The 22,957-nt window shown below is 37.8% G+C and overlaps 1 protein-coding gene across 1 annotated transcript in view; it reads right to left on the reverse strand.

Moving 5' to 3' along the window:
* The window catches only part of LOC308657715 (uncharacterized protein C12orf56), a 97,467-nt gene that overhangs the window by 33,831 nt on the left and 40,679 nt on the right, over window positions 1-22,957 (reverse strand). Inside the window, exons 4-5 of the mRNA XM_081309684.1 lie at window positions 20,491-20,899; window positions 14,991-15,052 (exon numbers count right to left, since the gene is read on the reverse strand). Coding sequence (XP_081165810.1) covers window positions 14,991-15,052; window positions 20,491-20,899 — 471 coding nt within the window. The remainder of the gene's footprint in view (window positions 1-14,990; window positions 15,053-20,490; window positions 20,900-22,957) is intronic.

The raw sequence follows: 22,957 nt of genomic DNA on the forward strand, positions 1-22,957 counted from the left end.
TTTCCCTTGATCCCCTTCCTCTGTTCCACTATTCTCTCCCTTCTATTTTCATGAGATCCCCCTTTTTCTATTTCTTATTTCTCTCTAGCTTCCACATATAAAAGAAAACCTTCAACCCTTGACTTCCTGAGTCTGGCTTACTTTATTTAACATGATGTTCTTCACTTCCATCCATTTACCAGCAAATGATATAATTTCATTCTTTTTTATTTCTGAATAAAACTCGTTTGTGTGTGTGTGTGTGTGTGTGTGTGTGTGTGTGTGTGACATTTTCTTTATTCATTCATCTGTTGACACCAAGCCTGGTTGCATAACTTGGCTATTTTTGTGAATTGTGCTGCTATAAACACTGGAATACAGGCACCACTATAGTATGCCAATTTCAGTTCTTTTTGATGAAACCAAGGAGCAGAATAGCTTGGTTAAAAATATGGTGGTTCCATTCCTAGTCTTTTCAAGGGATCTCCATACTGCTTTTCATAATAATTATACTAATTACATTCTCACCAACAATGTATAAATGTTCCTCTCTCTCCACATTCCCAGCACTTAATATTATTATTTATGTTCTTGATGATTCCCATTTTAACTAGAGTGAGATGAACTCTCATTGTAGTTTTGGTTTGTATTTCCTTGATGCTATAAGGATGTTGAATTTTTTCATATATTTATTGACCACATTTCTTTTGAGAAATGTCTGTTTAGTTCATTTTCCCATTTATTGATTGAATTATTGTGTGTGTGTGTATGTGTGTAATTTGTTGTTGTTGTTGTTGTTGTTTTGTTGTGGTGCTGGGGATTGAACTTCATGCACACTAGGTAAGGGTTTTACCACTGAGCTATATGCCCAGCCTGTTTTTTGAGTTCTTTATGTATTCTCAGTATTAACCCCTGTCAAAGGAGTAGCTGGCAAAGTTTTTCTCCCATTCTGTAGCCTGTCTTTTCATGCTCTTGCTTCCTTTGCTGTGCAGAAGTCTTTTAATTTGATGTCATCCCACTTATGGTTTTGGAGTTTTATTTCTTGAACTTTAGGGGTCTTATTATGGAAGTCAATGCCTACACTTATTTTGGAGTGTTGATCCTAGGTTTTCTTTTATTATTTGCCAAGTTTCTGATCTAATTCCTACCTCTTTGATGCACTTTGAGTTGACTTTTGTGCAGGGTGATAGATACAGATATAATTTCATTCTTCTACATGTGAATATCCAGTTTTCCCAGCACCATTTCCCAGCACGTTAAAAAGGCTATCTTTTATCCAACCTGTTTTTGGCACCTTTGTCAAGGATCAGATACATGACTGTAACTGTGTGATTTTTTTTCTCTATCTTCTACTCTGTTCCATTGATCTTCATGTTTGTTTTTATGCCCAAACCATGTTATTTTGTTCCTAGAAAAGCTACACAAATCCAAAGTAGATGCTCCATATTCTGAGCTTCAGGTCTACACTCACTTTGCAGAAAAAACAGATGAGCATATGTTGGAGAGCTGTCCCTACCAGTACTAAGTCAAGAGCTGCTCTCTGAGGAGAGCAGACTAGCTGGAGAAGAGAATCATTTTTCCCACTATGAAATTCAAAGTTGTTTCAGGCCATGTCAGAGTGCTACCTGAAATCAGCTCCCATCACTGATCCACCAGATCCCACACATCAGAAAAAGCTGCCTTAACTGAAAAGGTCAACACTTCTGTTTAGATCTTTCCCTAGTCTCTCTAACAAATGCAACCCCTCTGCCACCACAGGTATTTTCACATTTCTGGTATCACAATAATCCCATTTTGCCTCACTGTAGTTATTTATGTATGTGATCCTGGCCCCTTGGCTGATTTTTAGCAACCTGAAAAGCAAATGTTATCAGATTAAATATTGTTTCCATCTCACACTGTGCTCAGCAATCACAACTTGCATGTAACTGGGACTGACTGGCAGACTCCAGCCTGGGCACTTTTCATAGACCAGCTCGTTCACTGAGCTAGCTCCCAATGAGTAGACTGAGCTGGAAATTACTCGGCATTATATAGAAAGCTAGAGAAAATAGGCTAACCTTTCCATCCTTAAAAAACTAGGGATTTAGATCACCAGCATGCAAAGTAACAGCAGGAAGGACATTCCATGTTCTGTGTGGTTGATGGAATTTTAGAATCTCTGACTTGAAGTAAAAACTATCTTACCCCCTCCTTCAGAAATCTATGATACCAGCCATCTGTTCCCATGCTACTACATGCCACTACTTTCCCTTTATTTATAAAAGCATTTAAGATGTTCTATTCGATCAATGAGCATTTCCTATTGACTCCAAAATTAAGACTTTCTTATAAAAGCACTGTATTATTCTAGTGGGAACACTAAAGATAAAATAATCATTAAAAATTCAGCAATAATAATCCTACAGGCAGGGGAACATGATAATTATGAGCATGAGGGCTGAGGTCAGAATCCTGGACCTGCTCCTGGTAAGCTAGATTATCACCGGGGCAAGTTATAACACCTCCCTGTGCCTCAGTTGCCTCTTCTGTATGATGCAGATGATGACAGTACTCACTGTGCTGATACTTCAGTTAATGCATGTCCTTCACACATGACAAGTGTTTAATAAGTGGATTCTAAATAAAGAAGGTATGTTTGAGATCCTGCTTCCCTCTACATCCACTTCTAATTATTACCACATTTCATTAAGAAAAAAGAAAATCATAAAATGCCTCTACTCTGAGAATTCCTGAAACAACAGAAATGTAGTTTTCAAAAAACAAATGAGCTTAGAAAAGCACAAACTCAGATAAAATACAGCATCAGTAGAATTACTTTGAAATTAATTTTATACTTTTTCCAATTCAAAGTCTAAGACTCATAATAGAAATAAAAATTTTAAAAAATATATATTCTTAGCTGTAAATGGACACAATACCTTTACTTTGTTTATTTAGTTTTTTATGTGGTACTGGGGATTGAACCCTCACACATGTTAAGCAAGCACTCTACCACTGAGCCACAACCCCAGCCCAAAATAAACTTTTTAATACTTTGCAAACCTGTGATCATAGATTGTAATGCCAAACTAATTTTTTAAAACACCAAAACATTTTTCAGAGGAAAAAGCACACTAATCTCTTCACACTAAAAATTAACTCATGTATAAATTGAGGTCTCATATATATCATAAATTCAAGTCAGATTAGGAATTCTATATCTCTACAGATAAATAACCAAAATTACAATTTTTATGGACAAAGAATATTTGCCTTTATACATATTATAAATTTCATTTGACTAATTTAAATAATAAAATGTACCAGAAGACACCATTATTCAATTTAGGAGTAAGAGGAAAATATATATTAATATTAACAGGTACTCTATATATTCATCAGTTATAAAACATAATTCACAAGACAATATTGCAAGAAAGATCCTTGTAATGATAAGCTCTATTTCCTGCATTATTTTAATTTTTCCAGACATGTAATATAAACAATACCTCATACTTGTTAAAAAAAAAAAAACTTTAGAGCTGGAAAAGACTTTTCAAAAGATTATCTCAGAAGTGTTTTGCATTTTGCATTATGTTTACAATGTCCAAGTTACAAAATTGTCCAATCTACGACACACAGTTCCAATTAAACTAAAGATGTCATGCAGGTAGACACTATTTCTTGTGATTACTGTGTCCCTCATAGTATGTTTTAAATCACTGCATTTTAAATACTTCAGGAATTAAATCTGTAAGAAACATGATTTTCCTCAGTCAGAAGAGAAACAATGGTAGAACTCTCCCTCTTGCCTCCAAGGATAAATGCCACATATAGAAAGCTAGTGTGTAACAGGATTAGCCTGAAACTCTCTTTAAATAAAGCATTAAAATGAAAACTCAAAGTCGATTGAGGTGGTGCATGCCTGTAATCCTAGCAGCTGTAATCCTTGCTTCCTGAGGCAGGAAGATTGCAAGTTCAAAGCCAGCCTTAACAATTTACTGAAATCCTAAGCAACTTAACAAGACCCTGTCTCAAAATACGAAAATTTTTTTAAAAAGGGCTGGGGATGTGGCTCAGTAGTTAAGCACCCCTGGTGTGGGGAGCCATTCTGACACGTGATTGGGTGACTCCCGTTAAGGGCCTGAGGCACTCTGGCTGTGTCGGAGTTATCCCGACCCTTTCCTGATGAGAGAGCCCATCCGTGTGGGGGTGTGCGTAACCACTGACCCTGGAGACCCAATCACTGACCCTGACCTTGGAGTACAGCCCCCCCTCAACCTTCATTGGATGGAATTCTCCCCTGAATCTCTTGTTTCCCCCAAATAAAAGGCTGATCCCCGGCGTGTTCGCTCTCTCTCTCTCCTGCTAGCCCAGAGTAATCCTCGCTGCCCTGCTGAGCGGCTGGAGGCAGGGAAACAGGGAGACCGAGCCGTCTCGGACCTAGCATTAAAATAAGGTACTGTCTGTGTGTTTTATTTTGATCTCTTCTAACTAACTGAATGCCAGAACCTCATTAATGAAACCACTGCGCAGGCCGCGTGGTAGAATTGGCGCCCAAGAGGGGGGCATTCTGAATTAGTTAGATTGAGTGGGAGCGCGCGCTAAAAAGATTAAGGGAAAAAAATAAAGAGAAAGGAAGATAAGGAAATAGAAATAAAGAAATAAAGAGAAAATAAAGGAAAGTAAGGAATAAAGAATAAAGAAAAGAAAGAGGTGACATTTGGGTCACAAAAGTAATAAAGAGGATAAAGAAAATAGAAATAAGATAAGAGAAAGAAAAAAGTGACATTTGAGTCACAAAAGTACCAAGAAATATTGAAGGAAAGAGACGTTAATTTACTTAAAATGGGAAATTCTACTTCTTCGGATAAGGAAATGTATCTAACTATTTTAGACAGTATAATTAATCAGAAAGGAAAACAGATAAAGAAAACTCAGTTATTACAATTCTTAAAGATTGTAGGTGAATATTGTCCTTGGTTTTGTGACCAAGAGTCTCCAAATTTACTTACTTGGGAGAAATTAGGAAGAAAGTTACAGAGAGTTTGTCTTTCTACTGAAATACCTGGAGGCATAGAGAATATACAGAAAACTTGGACGGCCCTAGAAATTTGTCTCTTTGAATACATGGACCAGAGTCCGTGGCCACCAGAAGAGCTTCTGAGAGGTATTCAAAGAGCCATTAGGTCTATTCAAATGGAAAATCAGCCTGAGGCTAAGTTAATTTCCTTTCCTTTGAGCCGTTTTAAAACAAAAGCGCTAGGAGCTAAAACAAAGGTTAGAAATATGCAAGCTAGCCCGCAGACAGATTATACAGAACAGCATGATAAAGAAGAAACATCTCTAATCTTGGAGAGCCCTCCAGAAGTGGTAACCAATCTTCCTGGAGAGGAAAATACAAAGGAAACTCCTAGCGGGGCTCAGGTTTCTTCTCAGCCACGTGAGTTAAAAACCCAAATTCCAAATGGCGATAGTACAGAGTCTGATAGCAACTCGCAGTCTGAGGAAGAAGAATTAAACATAGAAACTCAGGACTTAGAGAGAAATTTTAATAGATTGCATTTAGCACCACCTGCCCAAGCTTTTAAAATTCAGCCGATACCTGCTAGAAGAACCAAATTTAACAGGTGTGCTAAATTAAAGATGACTTTTCTTACCCCAGTTCAGCAAGGTATTAAGAAGGCTCAAGAAATGGGGGAGGATACTACTGGTTTTCACCTCTTTCCAGTTTTTGAGCAAACTGATGAGCAAAATCAGAGAGTTAGAATTCATGCTGTAATTCCATTTAAAACTATCAAGGAATTAAAAAATGCATGTGAAACGTACGGCCCAAATTCGCCTTTTGTTCAGAGTCTGATAGAAAATATCTGCTCACAACCCCTTCCTCCTAGTGACTGGGTTTTTTTAGCCAGATCTTGTTTGAGCGGGGGAGATTACTTACTTTGGAAAACTTACTGGACTGATTTTTGTAATGAACAGGCAGAAAGAAACAGAAGACAGGGCATAGAAACGCCAGTAACGATGTTTTTAGGGACTGAAGATTTTGCTGATTTAGAAAGACAGTTAAATTATGATTTTGTAGTGTACAATCAAATAACTGATTGTGCAAAACGTGCCTGGAGGCAAATTGTCCCCAAGGACCAGTCCAATTTAGTTCTTACCAAAATCAGACAAGGTGCCAGTGAGACTTATTCAGATTTCGTAGCCCGACTATATCAGGCTGCGAACAGGTCCATCGGAGACCCAGGAGCTAGCGAATTTATTGTTAGACAATTGGCTTTTGAGAACGCAAACAAAATTTGCCAAGATGTTCTCCGCCCCCATCGTAAGAAAGGAACAATTTCTGAATATATTCGCTTGTGTTCTGACTTAGATTCCACTCAGTTGCAAACGGTAGCCTTAGCAACAGTATTAAAGGAAACTTTGGGGCCACAAAATTCAGTTCAGAAGTTCCGCAGCAAGTGTTACGTTTGCGGAAAACCCGGTCATTTCGCCTACGAATGTCGCCAACGCAAATTTAGGTTTAGGGCTCCATCTACTGGCGATAATAGATATTGCAGGACTCGGCGCCACGTGGTTGATTCGGGTGGCGCGGATGAGCCCGCCTTCTCGCCACAAGTATTTCCTCCTAGCGAGGGGACAAAAAACTTCCGTTCGGCCCCTCCCCGGGCCCAGAAACAATATGGGGAGACGTCGCACAGTGTGACGTCACTAGCGGCGCCGACCAGGACAGTCCGCGATTTTTACCGGAACAGAGACATGGATCACAGACAGTTTTCTTAGGACCTTCAGAGACAGTTGAATTAGATCCTGAAACGGGACCAACACAAATCCCTACTGGGATTTTCGGGCCACTTCCTGAAAATACTGTAGGTTTAATTTTGGGGCGTAATAATTTAAAGGGAGCTATTGAAGTAATACCTGGTATGATAGATTCAGAATTTAAAGGACAATTATATGTTACTGTAAGATCCAATTATGCCCTAAGACTCACCCCAAAGGATATTTTTGCTCAATTAATATTATTGCCTTGTGTCTCAGAAAGGCACCTGCCGGCAGATTCAGTTTCTAAACCGCCGGACAGAGTATATTGGTCCCAGTTAGTGCGACAAGAACGCCCTTTATTAAAACTTAGAATTAATAATAAAAATTTCCTAGGAATAATTGACACAGGGGCTGATAGTTCAATATTGTCCAGCCGATTTTGGCCCAGGACATGGCCTCTACATACAGCCTCAGCTAATCTAGAAGGAATAGGAAAAATTTCACAGCCTGCTCAAAGTGCCAACTATCTCCGTTGGGAAGATTCTGATGGGAACAGTGGAATATTTAAGCCTTATGTGTTAGAGTCTTTACCAGCTAATCTATGGGGAAGAGATATTCTAGCCAAAATGGGACTGCTACTAGTCACCCCAAATTCTATAAGGTCAGTTAAAGAAATTAATCAGAGGTATTTTCCTGGAGATGATAGGGAAAACTTTCAGGAAGAATATCTGTTTACAAGCCAGTCTCCACGGCAAGGATTAGTAAATACTTCAGGACAAAATTTTTATTAGGGGCACTGAGTACTTCCCCGATCCTTAAGACAGCTGAAAAAATTACATGGCTCACAGAAGAGCCTATTTGGATTTCTCAGTGGCCCATCTCAGGGGAAAAGCTTAAAATAATTCATAGATTAGTTGAGGAACAACTTCAAGCTGGTCATATTGAGCCAACACTTAGCCCTTGGAATACACCTATTTTTGTTATTAAGAAAAAGTCAAGAAATTGGAGATTATTACAGGATTTAAGGACAATAAACCAGACAATTCGGCCTATGGGATCATTACAGCCAGGACTTCCCTCCCCCACAGCCATTCCTTTAGATTACAGCTTGATGGTAATAAATTTAAAAGACTGTTTTTTCTCTATAAGGTTACATCCTGAAGATTGTGAAAAATTTGCTTTCACTGTCCCAGCAGTTAATTTTAAGGAACCTGTTAAAAGATACTGCTGGAAAGTCCTTCCTCAGGGAATGCGTAATAGCCCTACACTGTGTCAAAAATATGTTGATCAGGCAATAGATCCCATTAGAAATAGCTTCCCTGATGCATACATTATTCATTTTATGGATGATATATTATTGGCCCATGCTAATTCAGAAGTACTTTCAGAAATTTTTACTCAGTTAGAGACCTCACTTACAACTATGGGTTTAAGTATAGCTCCTCAAAAAATTCAAAAGGTATCTCCTTTTCAATATCTAGGTCAGATAATTCAAGGGAGTACAATCCGTCCTCAAAATCTTCAGATAAGAGTTAAGGAGTTACGTACCCTTAATGATTTTCAAAAACTATTAAGAGATATTAACTGGCTGAGACCATCCTTAAAGTTAACTACTTCTGAGTTAAGTCCTTTATTTCAGATATTACAAGGAAATCCTTCTCCAACCTCTCCACGTCAACTAACTTTGGAGGCCAAAGCAGCCTTAAGGAAAGTGGAAATTGCAATTAAAAATGCACAGCTTACTAGAATAGATCCTAAAGAAATACTGTATTTATTAATATTTCCAACTGAACATACCCCAACAGGAGCCATATGGCAAAAATTAGGAGTTATTGAATGGATTTACTTATCTCATTCCCCTCAAAAGACATTAATTCCCTTTCATGATTCTACAGCTCAATTAGTGATTAAGGGTAGAACTAGGATTTTACAATTAATTGGATCTGAGCCTGATATCATAATTATTCCATTTTCTGTTCAACAGACTAATTGGCTTTTTCAAACTTCTAGTTCATGGCAGATAGCTTTTGCAGATTTCCCTGGCCAGATAGATAGCCATTATCCTCGTGATAAGATTGTACAATTTGCATCATTAACATCACTTATTTTTCCAAAGATTGTACTTTCCCATCCAATAGAGGGAGCTTTATCGGTGTTCACAGATGGTTCCAACTCTGGTAAGGCAGGTTTCTTCAGCCGTGTTCATACAGAGGTAATACAAACTTCTTATACTTCAGCTCAAAGGGCAGAACTTCAAGCCCTGATTTTGGCCTTAGATTATTTTTCAAATGAGCCTATTAATATCTATTCTGACAGCTTATATGCAGTCAGAGTTACCAAAAATATTGAAACCTCAGTTATTGGATTTACTTCATCACAGGAGTTATTTGAATTATTTCATAATTTACAAAAGACAGTGCTAATGAGAAAGTACCCATATTTTATTGGACATATCCGAGCACATTCTAGCCTCCCTGGACCTTTGGTTGCAGGTAATGATAATATTGATAAATTAGTAGCTTTTTGTCAACAGATGTCTTCATATGACTGTGCCCTAGCTTCCCATTCCTTGCATCATCAAAATGCTTCTAGCTTACGTGAAAAATTTAGTATTACCAGAGAACAGGCTCGTCAGATTGTAAGCCAATGCCCTAAGTGTGTTATTTACACTCCATCTCTGCCATCAGGGGTAAATCCCCGTGGATTAAAACCAAATCAAATATGGCAAATGGATGTAACTCATATTCCTCAATTTGGTAAGCAATGTTATGTGCATGTCATAGTGGACACTTATTCTAGATTTATTTTTGCCACAGCACGTACTAAGGAAAATACTCAACATGTAATTTCTCATTGCTTAGCAGCCTTTTCTGTTTTAGGGTGTCCTATGCAGATTAAAACAGATAATGCTCCAGCTTATGTAAGCTCTGCTTTTCAACAATTTTGCCAAGAGTTTCAAATTAATCATAAAACAGGAATTCCTTATAACCCCCAAGGTCAAGCCATTGTAGAACGAGCTCATTTATCTATTAAACTTCAATTACAAAAATTAAAAAGGGGGAATAAGATAATGACTCCCCAAAATAGCCTTAATCATGCCTTATTTGTTTTAAATTTTTTAAACTGTGACACAGAAGGTCACACTGCTGCTGAGAGGCAAATGTCTCCCTCGGTGACAGGCCCTTTAGGCAGAGTTCTGTGGAAAGATTTACAGACTGGTCAGTGGAAGGGCCCAGATCCGGTAATATCATGGGGCCGAGGGCATGCTTGTATTTTTCCAGAAGGTGCTTTTCGTCCTATCTGGGTGCCTGAACGTGCTATCAGACATGGAGGAGATAGAACCCAGACTCAAGCGACTGAGGATAGACACGGAGGAGCCACAACCCAGAAGGAGGAGATATCGGAAAAAGATGAAGAAAGACCAGATTGAACCAGCCGAGAAGCTGATTTCGTGGAAAGATGTGAAGAAATTGACAACCCAGGCTTCCCAAATACTTCGACGCCTAGGAAAGAACAGGACACCAGTCTTGATGGTAGCAACAGTAATTGCCCTACTGGGCTGTCAGGTAAAAGGGAATCAAGTAGACACTTATTGGACTTATTTCCCAGATCCACCCCTGGTACACCCAGCTGTGTGGACTGGAGAATCTATTCCAGTATTTACTAATGACTCATTCATGATGGGAGGATTTACAGATACTCATATTACTCCCAATCATGTGACTAGATTTAATTATTCTGGCTACAGTGCCCAATTACCTTTATGTTGGTCACATGATAAACATGCTGGCTGTCTGAAAGTATCATTTGAAGAAAAGACAGCGATTGGTAAACCTAGACTGACAAATAATTCTATTTATGGAGACTTAAAACCTAATACTAGATCAGTAATTAAGATGGGACTTTCCCATAACAAGCCAGTCATTTCTGCAAAACCTCCACCGGTACCCCACTGTCCAAATAGTTCTACAATTGAAATTGGCACCTTTCCAAAATGGATGGATTGTGTAAATACCTTTCCTGTACAACATAAGGTGTCTAAAGCTAGTGGGTATATTTTAGACTGGTCTCCAAAAATTGATAAGAGACAATTACGAAGAAATTCTGCTATGACACCTACAGGATTTGTTAGTAATATTTTGACTTATAGTGAAGGAGGCATTCAAAGAGATATTTGGCGTTTAATTGCTGCCTCAGAATATTTACATTTTACAGATAAACCTTTACCAAAATTTGTTGGCAAGAACTGTAAAGAGGGATCTTGCTATGGCCTAAGAGCCTGTGTCCAATCTCCTTATGTTTTAATTATTGGAAATGTAAAAGTTAGATGGATAGGTGATAGATATTTTGTTACTTGTAATAAGTGCAACCTAACCAATTGTATTTCTAGGTATAATGGAGGAAAAGGAGTGCTGATACTTCATCAGCCCTCTTTTGTTTTATTACCTGCTAATATTTCAGAGCCATGGTATGCTGATGCTGGTTTACAAGTTTTACAGCAAATTCATGCCCAGCTAACAAGACCTAAACGTGCTATTGGAGTCATAATTGTTGGTGTCTTAGCACTGGTCTCATTTATTGCCTCAACCGTCTCTGCATCTCTGACATTGTCTCAGAATATTCAGCATGCAAAATTTCTTAATAATTTAGCTCAAAATACTTCCAAGGCTCTGCGTAATCAAGTAAATATTGATGAAAGGATTGAAACTAAATTAAACGCCTTAGAGGCGACTGTTATTAACATTGGTAATGAACTTTCAGCCTTAAAATTTAAGGAAAGGCTTAAATGCCATGCTAATTATAAGTATGTATGTGTTACAGCTGCCAAGTACAATGCTTCTCTCTGGGATTGGGAGAAAGTTAAAAACCATTTATTAGGCATTTGGCAAAATAGTAATAATAGCTTGGATATTCTGGAACTTCATCACCATATCCAAGACATTCAAAATAATAGAGCTGATTTTTCAGATCCTTCTTCTTTGGCTAACCAAATATTGAAGGAGTTAAATGGATTCAACCCTGGAAATATTCTTAAACACTCCGCTTGGTACATTATTGGATTATTCTCTTTGCTGTTAATTCTCTTTTGTATTGTAACTATAGGATGGCGAGTCCTCCAATCAAGAATCCGGGGACTCCAGAGAGTGAACCGCCGCCTCATTGTTAAGAATAAAAAGGGGGAATATGTGGGGAGCCATTCTGACACGTGATTGGGTGACTCCCGTTAAGGGCCTGAGGCACTCTGGCTGTGTCGGAGTTATCCCGACCCTTTCCTGATGAGAGAGCCCATCCGTGTGGGGGTGTGCGTAACCACTGACCCTGGAGACCCAATCACTGACCCTGACCTTGGAGTACAGCCCCCCCTCAACCTTCATTGGATGGAATTCTCCCCTGAATCTCTTGTTTCCCCCAAATAAAAGGCTGATCCCCGGCGTGTTCGCTCTCTCTCTCTCCTGCTAGCCCAGAGTAATCCTCGCTGCCCTGCTGAGCGGCTGGAGGCAGGGAAACAGGGAGACCGAGCCGTCTCGGACCTAGCATTAAAATAAGGTACTGTCTGTGTGTTTTATTTTGATCTCTTCTAACTAACTGAATGCCAGAACCTCATTAATGAAACCACTGCGCAGGCCGCGTGGTAGACCCTGGGTTCAATCCCTGTTACCAATAAATAAATAAATAAATAAATAAATAAATAAATAAATAAATAAAATTAAAACTCATACTTTTTTACAATAAACATATGAAAACAGAAATTTTAGGCTATCAGTATAGTTTTTTTTTTTTAAGAAATCCCAAACTTTATGTCCTTTAACTTTTACATACATTGAAATGAATCTCAAAGAGGAACATTTTCTTACAAAATTATTATTATCACACTTAACAAAATTACAGAAAATTCTTTGGTATTATCTAATACCCAGTCAATTTTATAATTCTTCTGTTGTCTTAAAAATGTCTTTTTATATTTGGTCTGTTAAAATCAAGATCTTTATATAAGAGACTTCTTGTATTTATTCGTTATGTTTCTTAAGTCTTTTAAACTTTTTTTCAGTATGGGAATTTTCAAACATACACCAAAAAATGGAGAAAAATATGTAAGAAACTCCCACAATACCCATTATCTACCTTCAACAATTTTCAACAAATCAAACAAGTTAGCCAATTTTGTTTTATCTATTCCCTTACATACACACTTTTTAATAACTGAGTAAAATAAATGCAACATAAATTTACCAGCATACTCATCCTTTAGGTATAAATTCAATGGTGGTGATGTGCATTCACAGTTATGCAAAGTGTAAATCCTTACCACTTTCAATTTCCAAAACTTTTTTCCATCCCATACAGAAAGTTTGTCCTGACTGCATTCCTAATTGGCCTCTAGCTCCTGGTAACTCTTTTTCTATTTTCTGTCTCTATGAATTTGCCTATTCTAAGTACCTCATATAACTGGACTAATACAATATTTGTCCTTTTGTTACTGATATATTTCACTTAGAATAATGTCTTCAAGTTTCAGCCACATCAAGCATGTGTCAAAATTTCTTTTTACTGATGGCACACCCACACTTTTAAGTCAGATTCAAGTTTAACTGTCTTAACAAAAATACTTCATAGATGGTGTTGTATGCTTCATATCATATCAAATAATGAGGCGCACCAAGTCTGGGTGTCCCACTGAAAGAATGCTCAGACTAATAGATGGGTTTAGTCATGTACAACATGATCTCTGCATTTGGAAACTTCTTTTCACCCTTCTAATGATTTCATCCACTGAGGGTTTTTACATGAATCTATTATTTCATTAGAGGTTGTGAAAATGGTAATTTTCTAATTCTGTTAAAGTGTCCACATTCATTACTGGAATTCTGTAAGAGGGAATTTGCCCTTATCAGATAGGGTTACTTGATTATTGCAAACTGGTTACATTTAATACAGGATAATTCTTTCTGTTTCTTTGGTGATTTTACAGTGTAAGGGATTAGTGCCTCATGTTTGATGTGTTTTATTTATTTCGTGGAGGAAGAGAGAGAGAGCCCTTTCTGTAGATACATCATTACATACTTCTGAATTTTTACATATTCATTATGTTTCAATCACTCCGATCCTTATGTTTTCTGAGGTTGTCCCTTCTTTAGCTAACTAAAAGGACATGGGTTCCTCCATCCTATTAGTCCAGGCCCTTTTCTCTTTGCTTTCTAGTATTAGCTGTTTCAGACTCATTTTTTGTTTCCTGTCCCAGACCCAGAAGCAACCATTCCTCTGAAGAACTCTGGTTCCTTTTTGGTGAGGAATGAACATGCATCTTTTAAAATTAATTTACTCTTAGCTCATTTACTTGATCATCAACCTCTCAAAACTTACCCATATCAAAATATCAAAATTGTCAACACCATCAATTCACTGAGTGCTTATTATATGCAAAGTACTATTTTAAGTATGAATACCTAGACTAATAAGATTTATTCCTTGCTTTTTAGGAGCTCACCATCTAATGAAAGAAATGGTCATATCACAAGTAAATACAATAAGAGACCAACCTGTGATAAGAATGTGATAGAACTTTGAAGTCCTAAAAAAATCCAGACTCCTTGGCTTTGCATATAGGGTCTTTCATGATCTCATCTCATTTATTCGCTCATTCTATAAAGGCTTATTGAAGCCTACTATGGGCCAGGGACCGAGGTATAGTTCCTTCCCTTAAGGAGCATGCTGTATAATATGGTAGTAAATAACCAAATAAGCAATCATAACACAGAGTGGTAAAGGTTTTTGGAGAAAAGAAGAGATAAACTAAGACTTGATGTATTGAAGTTATTCACAAAGGGGAAGAAGAGATGAGAGTAGGGTTCCAGAAGAGGGACTGTCATGTTAAGCCCCCAGAGAAGAGAACAGAATTTTCTGAGAACTATGAGAAGTTCATTTGGACCAGAAACTTAGTGCAAAAAAAGTGGGGTACACAACAGCTGAGGATGGAAAAATAAAGAGACATTATAAACATCTTTATAATCTTGAGTTTAGAGTTTCACCTAAGGGCAATGGGGAGCCCTTCAAAGACTTTGTGGAATGAATTAGTTACATGAACAGTTTTGTGCTTCAGAGGGAAAACAAAGGCCAGCCAGGAAAGTACTGTTGAAGCCCAGAACAGTGATAATCGAAGTAGAGGTACAAATATGATAGTCACCCACATGTACAATATAGTTAGGAGAGTGAGGAAGACAGAAAAAAATCCCCATGTAGTTCTATCATATATCACTCCTTACCTGTATGGCTTTTGACTTCTAAGCTCACTAGCATACAAGGGATCTTGTAAAAGAGTAGCTTTCTAAAAGAGAAAAAAAGTGGAAATTGTTAGAATTTTTGTTTACTGAAAACCAATTTCCCCTACTGTTAGACAATATCATGGATCTACTCCTTAATCCCTTCTATTATTTGTTTATATCATTCATTCCAGTATTTTATAAACCACAGGGAATTTTTTCATTATCTAATTTTTTAAAAAGTTTTAAATCTTACATTTTTTCAATATAAAATGTTATCAAATTCAAACAGAATATAAACACATAAAGATGAAAGTTCTGTTTCTCCTTACCCCTTCCATTCTATTCAAAGTAACTATAATTGGTTTGATTTGTTCTTTCAGATGTATTGAATACTATAAATGCTATAAATGTTAAATATTATAAATGTTATAATATATGTATCTATACATATATTATATGCATTTATAGTATTCATGTATTATGACATGTTTTAATAAGGCAGATTTAATCCTAGCTCAATTGTATCACATGTATTAATCTGAGACCTAATTTTTAAATCACTTAATATATAATGGACAGTTTTTCATGTCTGTATATATAATTTTTAATGATTACCTAGTATTCCATAGCATAGATATACAATATTTATCTGAACTGTTCCCTTATTGAAATGGCTAACACTTTTATATTTTATTAACTATTCCCCTATTGTAAAATTAATGGAGTTGATTTTTTCTTAAAGCTTTAGTGTTAACATTTCCTATTTATTCTCAGTCCTCAAAACAAACATATAGTGTTTAGCAAGTTCTCTAAGTAATCTTTTCTCTGTATTGAGGCTTTAGAGACAGGTCAGAAGGAATTCTGAGCCAAGCCCAGGCGCGGTGGCACACAACTGTAATCCCAGAGGCTTGAGAGGCTGAGGTAGGATTGGGCATTCAAAGTTAACCTCAGCAACTTAGTGAGGCCCTAAGAAACTTAGTGAGACCCTGTCTTTAAAAGGTTAAAAAGGGGGGGGGGGGGCTGGGGATGTGGCTCAAGCGGTGGCGCGCTGGCCTGGCATGCGTGCGGCCTGGGTTCGATCCTCAGCACCACATACCAACAAAGATGTTGTGTCCGCCGAGAACTAAAAAATAAATATTAAAAAAAAAATTCTCTCTCTCTCTCTCTTTAAAAAAAAAAAAAAAACTTAAGACATTTGCTACATTTGCTTATCAGCTCTCTGTCATTATCACAAAATAAACTTATAAGGATAAAAGGTTTATTTTAAAAAAAAAAAAGGGGGTGGTGAGGGCAAGGGGTGATGTGGCTCGTGGTAAAATGCCCCCAATCCCCCAAATAAGAAAAGCGAGGGGCTGGGGATGTGGCTCAAGCAGTAGCACGCTCGCCTGGCATGCGTGCGGCCCGGGTTCGATCCTCAGCACCACATACCAACAAAGATGTTGTGTCCGCCGAGAACTAAAAAATAAATATTAAAAATTCTCTCTCTCTCTCTATCTCTCTCTCTCTCTCTCTCCCTCTCCTCTCTCACTCTCTCTTTAAAAAAAAAAAAAAAAAAAAAAGCGAAATTCTGAAATGTTGCCGATTTGCAATTCCAAACATGCTTACCTATGTCTTAATAGTAGAGCAGGGTGGTGAATGGTGGTCTAGTTTTTATTACTGTTTTCATCATTATTCTGTTTTAAAAAGAAACTAAAACCAGGCTTGGTTTTAGTTTCTTTTTAAAATTGCCTATAATTACAGCTACTCAGGGGAACAGAGGCAGATGAATCTCAAGTTTGCAGGAGGATCTCAAGTTCAAAGCCAGGATGGGCAACTTAGTAAGACCCTGTCTCAAAATAAAAAATAAAAAGGTCTGGGGATGGGCTGGGGATGTGGCTCAAGCGGTAGCGTGCTCGCCTGGCATGCGTGCGGCCTGGGTTGATCCTCAGCACCACATACAAACAACCATGTTGTGTCCGCCGATAACTAAAAAATAAATATTAAAAAAAAAAAATTCTCTCTCTCTCTCTCCCTCTATCGCTCTCTCTTTAAAAAAAAAAAAAAAAAAGGTCTGGGGATGGGCTGGGGTTGTGGCTCAGTGGTAGAGTGCTTGCTTAGCATGTATGAAGCACTGGGTTTGATTCTCAGCACTGCATATAAATAAATGAATAAAATAAAGGTTCATCAACATCTAAAAAAATATTTTAAAAAAAAAGATCTGGGGATGTAACTCAGTGGTAAAGTGCCCCTTGGTTCAATTCCTACTATCAAAAACAAAATCTTTCCCTTTACTCCATTCTAAATGTTGATGTTTGCCTTAAATCTAGAATTTAATATGGAGTATGGCTTCATCATTTAGCCTTCTAGCAGCTATCTTCACAACATATAAAGGGCAAAGAATTACTGCCACAGTCTGGGCACAATTCACAAGCCACTTGTCAAGCAGAAACGAACTTTATTTTTAGAACACACACCACACCACACAGCTCTTCAGGAATTCCCTCAGAGCCCAACTGCCACCACCAGCTTCCCACAAACCTCTCCACCTCCCCCACTCCTCCTGCTCTTGAGGCCGATTGGCTGGGTCATGTGGGCGGAGCCAAAAAAGTCCCCCAATGAGCAGCTCCATAGTCTGAAAAGGCGGGGAAACAGCCCAATGAGCATCACCACAGAGGAGCCAATCAGTTGGCAGCTAGAAGTTTGCTGGCAGCTGGAAGTTTGCTGGGGCCCCTTGGGCTGTGGCTCTCAACAAATTACCATATTTCATCTTTACAGAATTAGAGATGCTAAAGGACCCAGAAGTAATTATTATTGGTAAAAGTTACAAATAAAATGGACTATTGATGGAGACCTAACTCTTTGGACACCCTTAAAACCAGGATGAGTACTGCTAATTTCTAATTGGATGACTTAGACTAATTCTGTGAAAGAGTATATAGTTAAAATGTCTACCTACTTCAACATGATAGATCATTCAGGATCTCAAGGCACAAGAGATCAGTTACCTCAGAAAAGCCTGGCTGGTTTAAATGATCTTTCCCCAAATTTCCTAAAACTTATGAAAACATCACCAAGACTAACCAAAGGTGACCAATCTGAGGAGAGAATTCAACAGGGTCATTTTATATTGTTTCTATTGAATTATTATCTTAATGTTACTAGGATAAATATTTCATAATTTATATGCAAAATATTTGCTTATTCATTTTTCATCTTTCAAGGGATAGGATGTTATTTTTAATGATACTAAATACCAACTCATAAAAATAATACTCCTCCAACCAAATTGAGTTTGTTGGTCATTTTTAAAAAAAAATCCAATTATCTGAGTTCAAATCTCAGCTCCACACTAGCTATGTGACCTTGCACATACTTAATTTATTTGTGCCTCAATTTCCTCACCTATAACTTGGGAATAACATCCTACCTCATAGGGTCATTGTGTAGACTAAACAGGTTAATATCTGTTTTTAAACAAACATATAGAAGACCATTGTTTCACACAGGGCTCCTGCTCAAGACCCAACCGATCTTGGAATCACTCCTGCCAAATGCTGTATACTCAAATTGAAACTTTAAGGTACAGACAGATCCTAAAACATAGTCTGTCTGAAAACAGGATGATTCTAGTTTACCTGTCAATGTAACAAGAAAATTCCCTCTATTTTAACCTTACAAAAAAATGAATCTGAAGTAACCTGATATTAATCATTTTTCCCTGTTGTTCTGTTTCCTCTTTCCCATCTTACAGAACTCACTGTTCTGCTATTGCCCAGAGGAAACTCTCATAATATTTTGTAAAATGGAGGCTTCCCCCAATTCATTAATTGCTAATAAAAATCTATAGGATCCATAACCAAACTTGTAACTCTGCCTTTGAAACAATAAATCATCAGAACAGAGCCTACTAGATAACAATACATGTTAGTAATTCTTACTGCATTGATTATTGGAAGGGTTATACATAGCTTTATAGGTATGAATTGGTCAGACTTGCCCCACCTGTGCCTCTGCTAGAGAGTTAAAAAGTAGTATTGAAACCAGAAGTTAGTCAATTCAGGGAAGCATGAACAGTTGTTTTAAAATATTTATTCAGATTTTTTTAAAAAGTCAATCAAGTTTTGGTTTTTCTATTAGAATACAGAGTTCTTTTAATAGGCCAGGGTTTTCCTCTATTTGTGACTGGGTTACATTTTTAATTTGGACAAAGCTGTTTAAAAATTTAGGGGAGAATTTTAAATATTTGTAGTCTTCTGAATCTTGCTATGAGGGAAAAAAACTAGTTATCTTGCAGTTTTTCACAATTTTTAGTCTCTTATAAAACCCTTGCTTCGTAGTTTTTTTCTGAATAAAACAGATTTTTATATTTATTAATATTGTAAAGGAAGATCAATAATAAATATTATCACTGAAGATAACTTAAAGGTATCACATTTTTTAAATAAGTTACTTGTTTTCTTAAACTAATCCAGATGTTTAAAAAAGAGCCCTGGGCTGGGATTGTGGCTCAGAGGTAGAGCGCTCGCCTATCGATTCTCAGCACCACATAAAAATAAAGGCATTGTGTTGTGTCCATCTACAAAAAAAAAAAAAAAAAAAAAAAAAAAAAAAAAAAAGATTCTCTCTCTCTCTCTTAAAACAAAAAATAAAAATAAAAGAGCCCTAAGTGGGAGTTCTGGTTCTTCTCCTAAAGTTACTTTATAATCTTGAGTAAATCACTTAAAAGTTTTGTGCTTCATTTTCCTGGTTTATAAAACAAGACTTAGACTAATGATTTCTAGATAAAATTATTTGATTCTATAACAATGATACCTATTTTCAAGAATGCAGAAAATAAATACAGAAACACAGTGACAGTATTAAATTTTATCTAAGGTTTGTGTCACCCCAACTAATTGCAAAAGGCTACCTGGTGAGACTCACTGATGACTGTCTCACTTACCTACATCTACAAAATCCCAGGTTCTCCATTTTTGTAAGTCTTTCCTCATCAATGAGCATTTCTCCCTCTGCAACAGCCTGAATAAAATTATCCCCTTCATTGTCCAGTGCAGTTTTTGAGGTGGTGGGGGCCGAACCCAGAGAAGCCCTACCATTGAGCTACCTTTAAGTTGCTCAGGCTGGCCTTGAATTTGCAATCTCCTGACTCAGCCTTTCAAGTCACTGGGATTACAGATGTGCAACACCACACCTGGCTTGTCCAGTGTATCTGTCTTTCACAATATTATTAAAGTCTAGGGTAAACTTCCAAAATAGGGAGGTAGAGCCAGGAAGGCATGTTTATGGAAAGAGAGAGAGAGAGGAAAAAAGAGAGAGAGAGGAAGAGAGAGAGAGGAAGGAAGGAAGGAAGGAAGGAAGGAAGGGAGGAAGGAAGGGAGGGAGGGAGGGAGGGAGGGAGGGAGGGAGGGAAGGAGGGGAAGGGGAGAGAAGGAAAGGAAAGAAAGAAGGGAGGGAGGGAGGGAGGGGAAAGGAAAGGAGGGAGGGAGATTAGAGGTCAAAGTTATCTTATGAGAACACTTACTATGATGTAATTGTTCCATGAACTTTTCAAGTGCAGAAATATTGATGAGGTTGTGGAAATAACATACAAATGAAGTTCCAACTCCTTTTTCTCTAGATTTGAATTGCTCTGTAAAGGGGAACCTAGAAGGGAATTTTCTGAATGAAACTCATTTGTGTTCCTATGGCACTTGAAAAGGAATTCACTTGAAGAGTCTTTGTGATCCAGAAGTCCCTGGGGTTCTTTTGGGTTCTTTGTGCAAGATGTCAAGTCAACAGCCTTGCCAGTAGCTGGTGTGGACAGACAGCTCCCCCTGGGGGGCACAGGTAAGGGTCGAAAGGCATCTTGGCCATGAAGGGACAGCTTCTTGGGGTCTGAAGGTGAACACAGAGTTGAGTCCTTGGATGGTGTGCTGCTCTCTTGGTGGTACCTGTGGGTAGAATTTAGTGTTAAATATAACAGTTAGAATTAATTAACACTTAGGATATAAATATAACATTTAGAATAATTAACACTAAGGAAGAAAAAGAACCTGATGGGCAATTGCAACTAAGATTGGGAAAGCAAGTGTTTTGGCATAAATGGAATGCTTGGTAAAAGGAGGAAGTGATTTGACCTGACTTGCTATTACCCACGGACTACAAGAAATACCGCACGGCAATCCTTGAGCAGACTTTCCTGTTTACGGAAACTGCGCTCCACCCAATGTCATATCAAGAAGCACTTTTTATATTGAAAGCACTGTGCCTGCCCTTTGTGGAGCCCCAATAATTTCACTGAAAGGACCTTTTCATTCTGGTTTTTAACCTTATTGTCATTTTGTTGTCCATTCTGAACATCCTATAAGAAAAAAAACTACTCAAATAGAGATACAAAGACTTTTTAATGCCGATTTCTTTAATTCACATACTCTTCTGATTTTCCCAGGATCACCCCAGTAGGATCCGCCCTTCTTTCGGCATCAGTGTTGGATCCCATCCCTTCAGGTTCTTCATTCTCTCTACCACGACCTTCTCCTACCATGTAACACAAAGAAACTGGAGAAGACAGAGTTGCATTCCAACCCTGGCTCTGCCACCCAGTGGTTCTGTGTCCTCTGGTAAAGTTTAAGGGAGGCCATGGTTTTAGACTAGCCTCCTACATGCTGAGTGTCACATACTCAAACTCAACCTGATTCAGCACGAAGAGGAAGTCCCCTCTACTTTGACCCTCTTTGTTCTCTGTTTCTACTTTCTTAGTCCTTTTCTGCCTATAAAGCCAACCTCCTCCTCTGCTCAGCTCAGCAGAATACTCATTCTACTTTCTAGGATGAGGTGCTGAATGACTATAGAATCACAAATAGATTTGTGATTAGATCTTTAAACTGAAATTTTGGTAATTGTCTTTGACCCCATAATTGACTTAAGCCTCAATTTCCTGATTTTAAAATAGGAAAAATAGCACCAATCCCCTAGGGCTTCTGTGAGGATTTAATAAGAAAATACACTTAATGCATTTGTAACACTAGAAACAACAAGTGCTAGCTGTTAATATTACCCTATATTGTCTTTAGTTGATGGCTTATCTTTTTATATTAAAGTATCTACATCTCCCATAAGATTGGAACCTCATGAAAGGGGAAAGCCACTTTCTTTTTATTAGTTTTTAATTCATTCATTAGTTCTAAAATTCACTGTCTGTATAGTGCTCTTGACTGAGCTCATTTCCAATCTGAGCTCTCTTCCCCACTGACACTGCATGTGCACACACATGACCATGCACACATGTACACACACACACACACACACACACACACACACACATAGTAGTCATTCCAGGTCTCCCATACATCCCCCTATAACCACTCCTTGCCAAACTTAAGAATATGTATATGGCACTATGGCCGGGCACAGTGGCACATGCTTGTGATCCCACCAGCTTGGGAGGCTAAGGCAGGAGGATGGAGAGTTCGAAAATCTCGGCAAAAGAGAGGCACTAAGCAACTCAGTGAGATCCTGTCTCTAAATAAAATACAAAATAGGTCTGGGATATAGCTCAGTGGTTGAGTGCCCCTAAGTTCAATCCCTGGTACTGCCCTCCCAAAAAAGGTATATGGCACTATGGAAATAACCTAGGTGCTCTTCAACAGTTGAATGGATTATAAAAGACATGTGATATAATACACACACACACACACACACACACACACACACATATATATATATATATATATATATATATATATATATAATACATATATAAGATGTATATAATGGAATATTACTCAGCCTTAAAGAAGAATGAGATTATAGCATTTGTTGATATCTGGATGGAGCTGGAGAATATCACACTAAGTGAAATAAGCCAACCCAAAAAAAACCAAAGGGCGATTGTTTTATCTGATATGTGGATGCTAATTCACAATAACAGGGTAGGGCTAAGGAAAATTAGAGTTACTTTAGATTAGGTAAAGGGGAGTGAAGCAAGGGGAGAGGGTATGGGAGTAGAA

Source organism: Spermophilus citellus (genome assembly GCF_964194105.1).
Source record: "Spermophilus citellus genome assembly, chromosome: 10".
Taxonomy (NCBI): domain Eukaryota; kingdom Metazoa; phylum Chordata; class Mammalia; order Rodentia; family Sciuridae; genus Spermophilus; species Spermophilus citellus.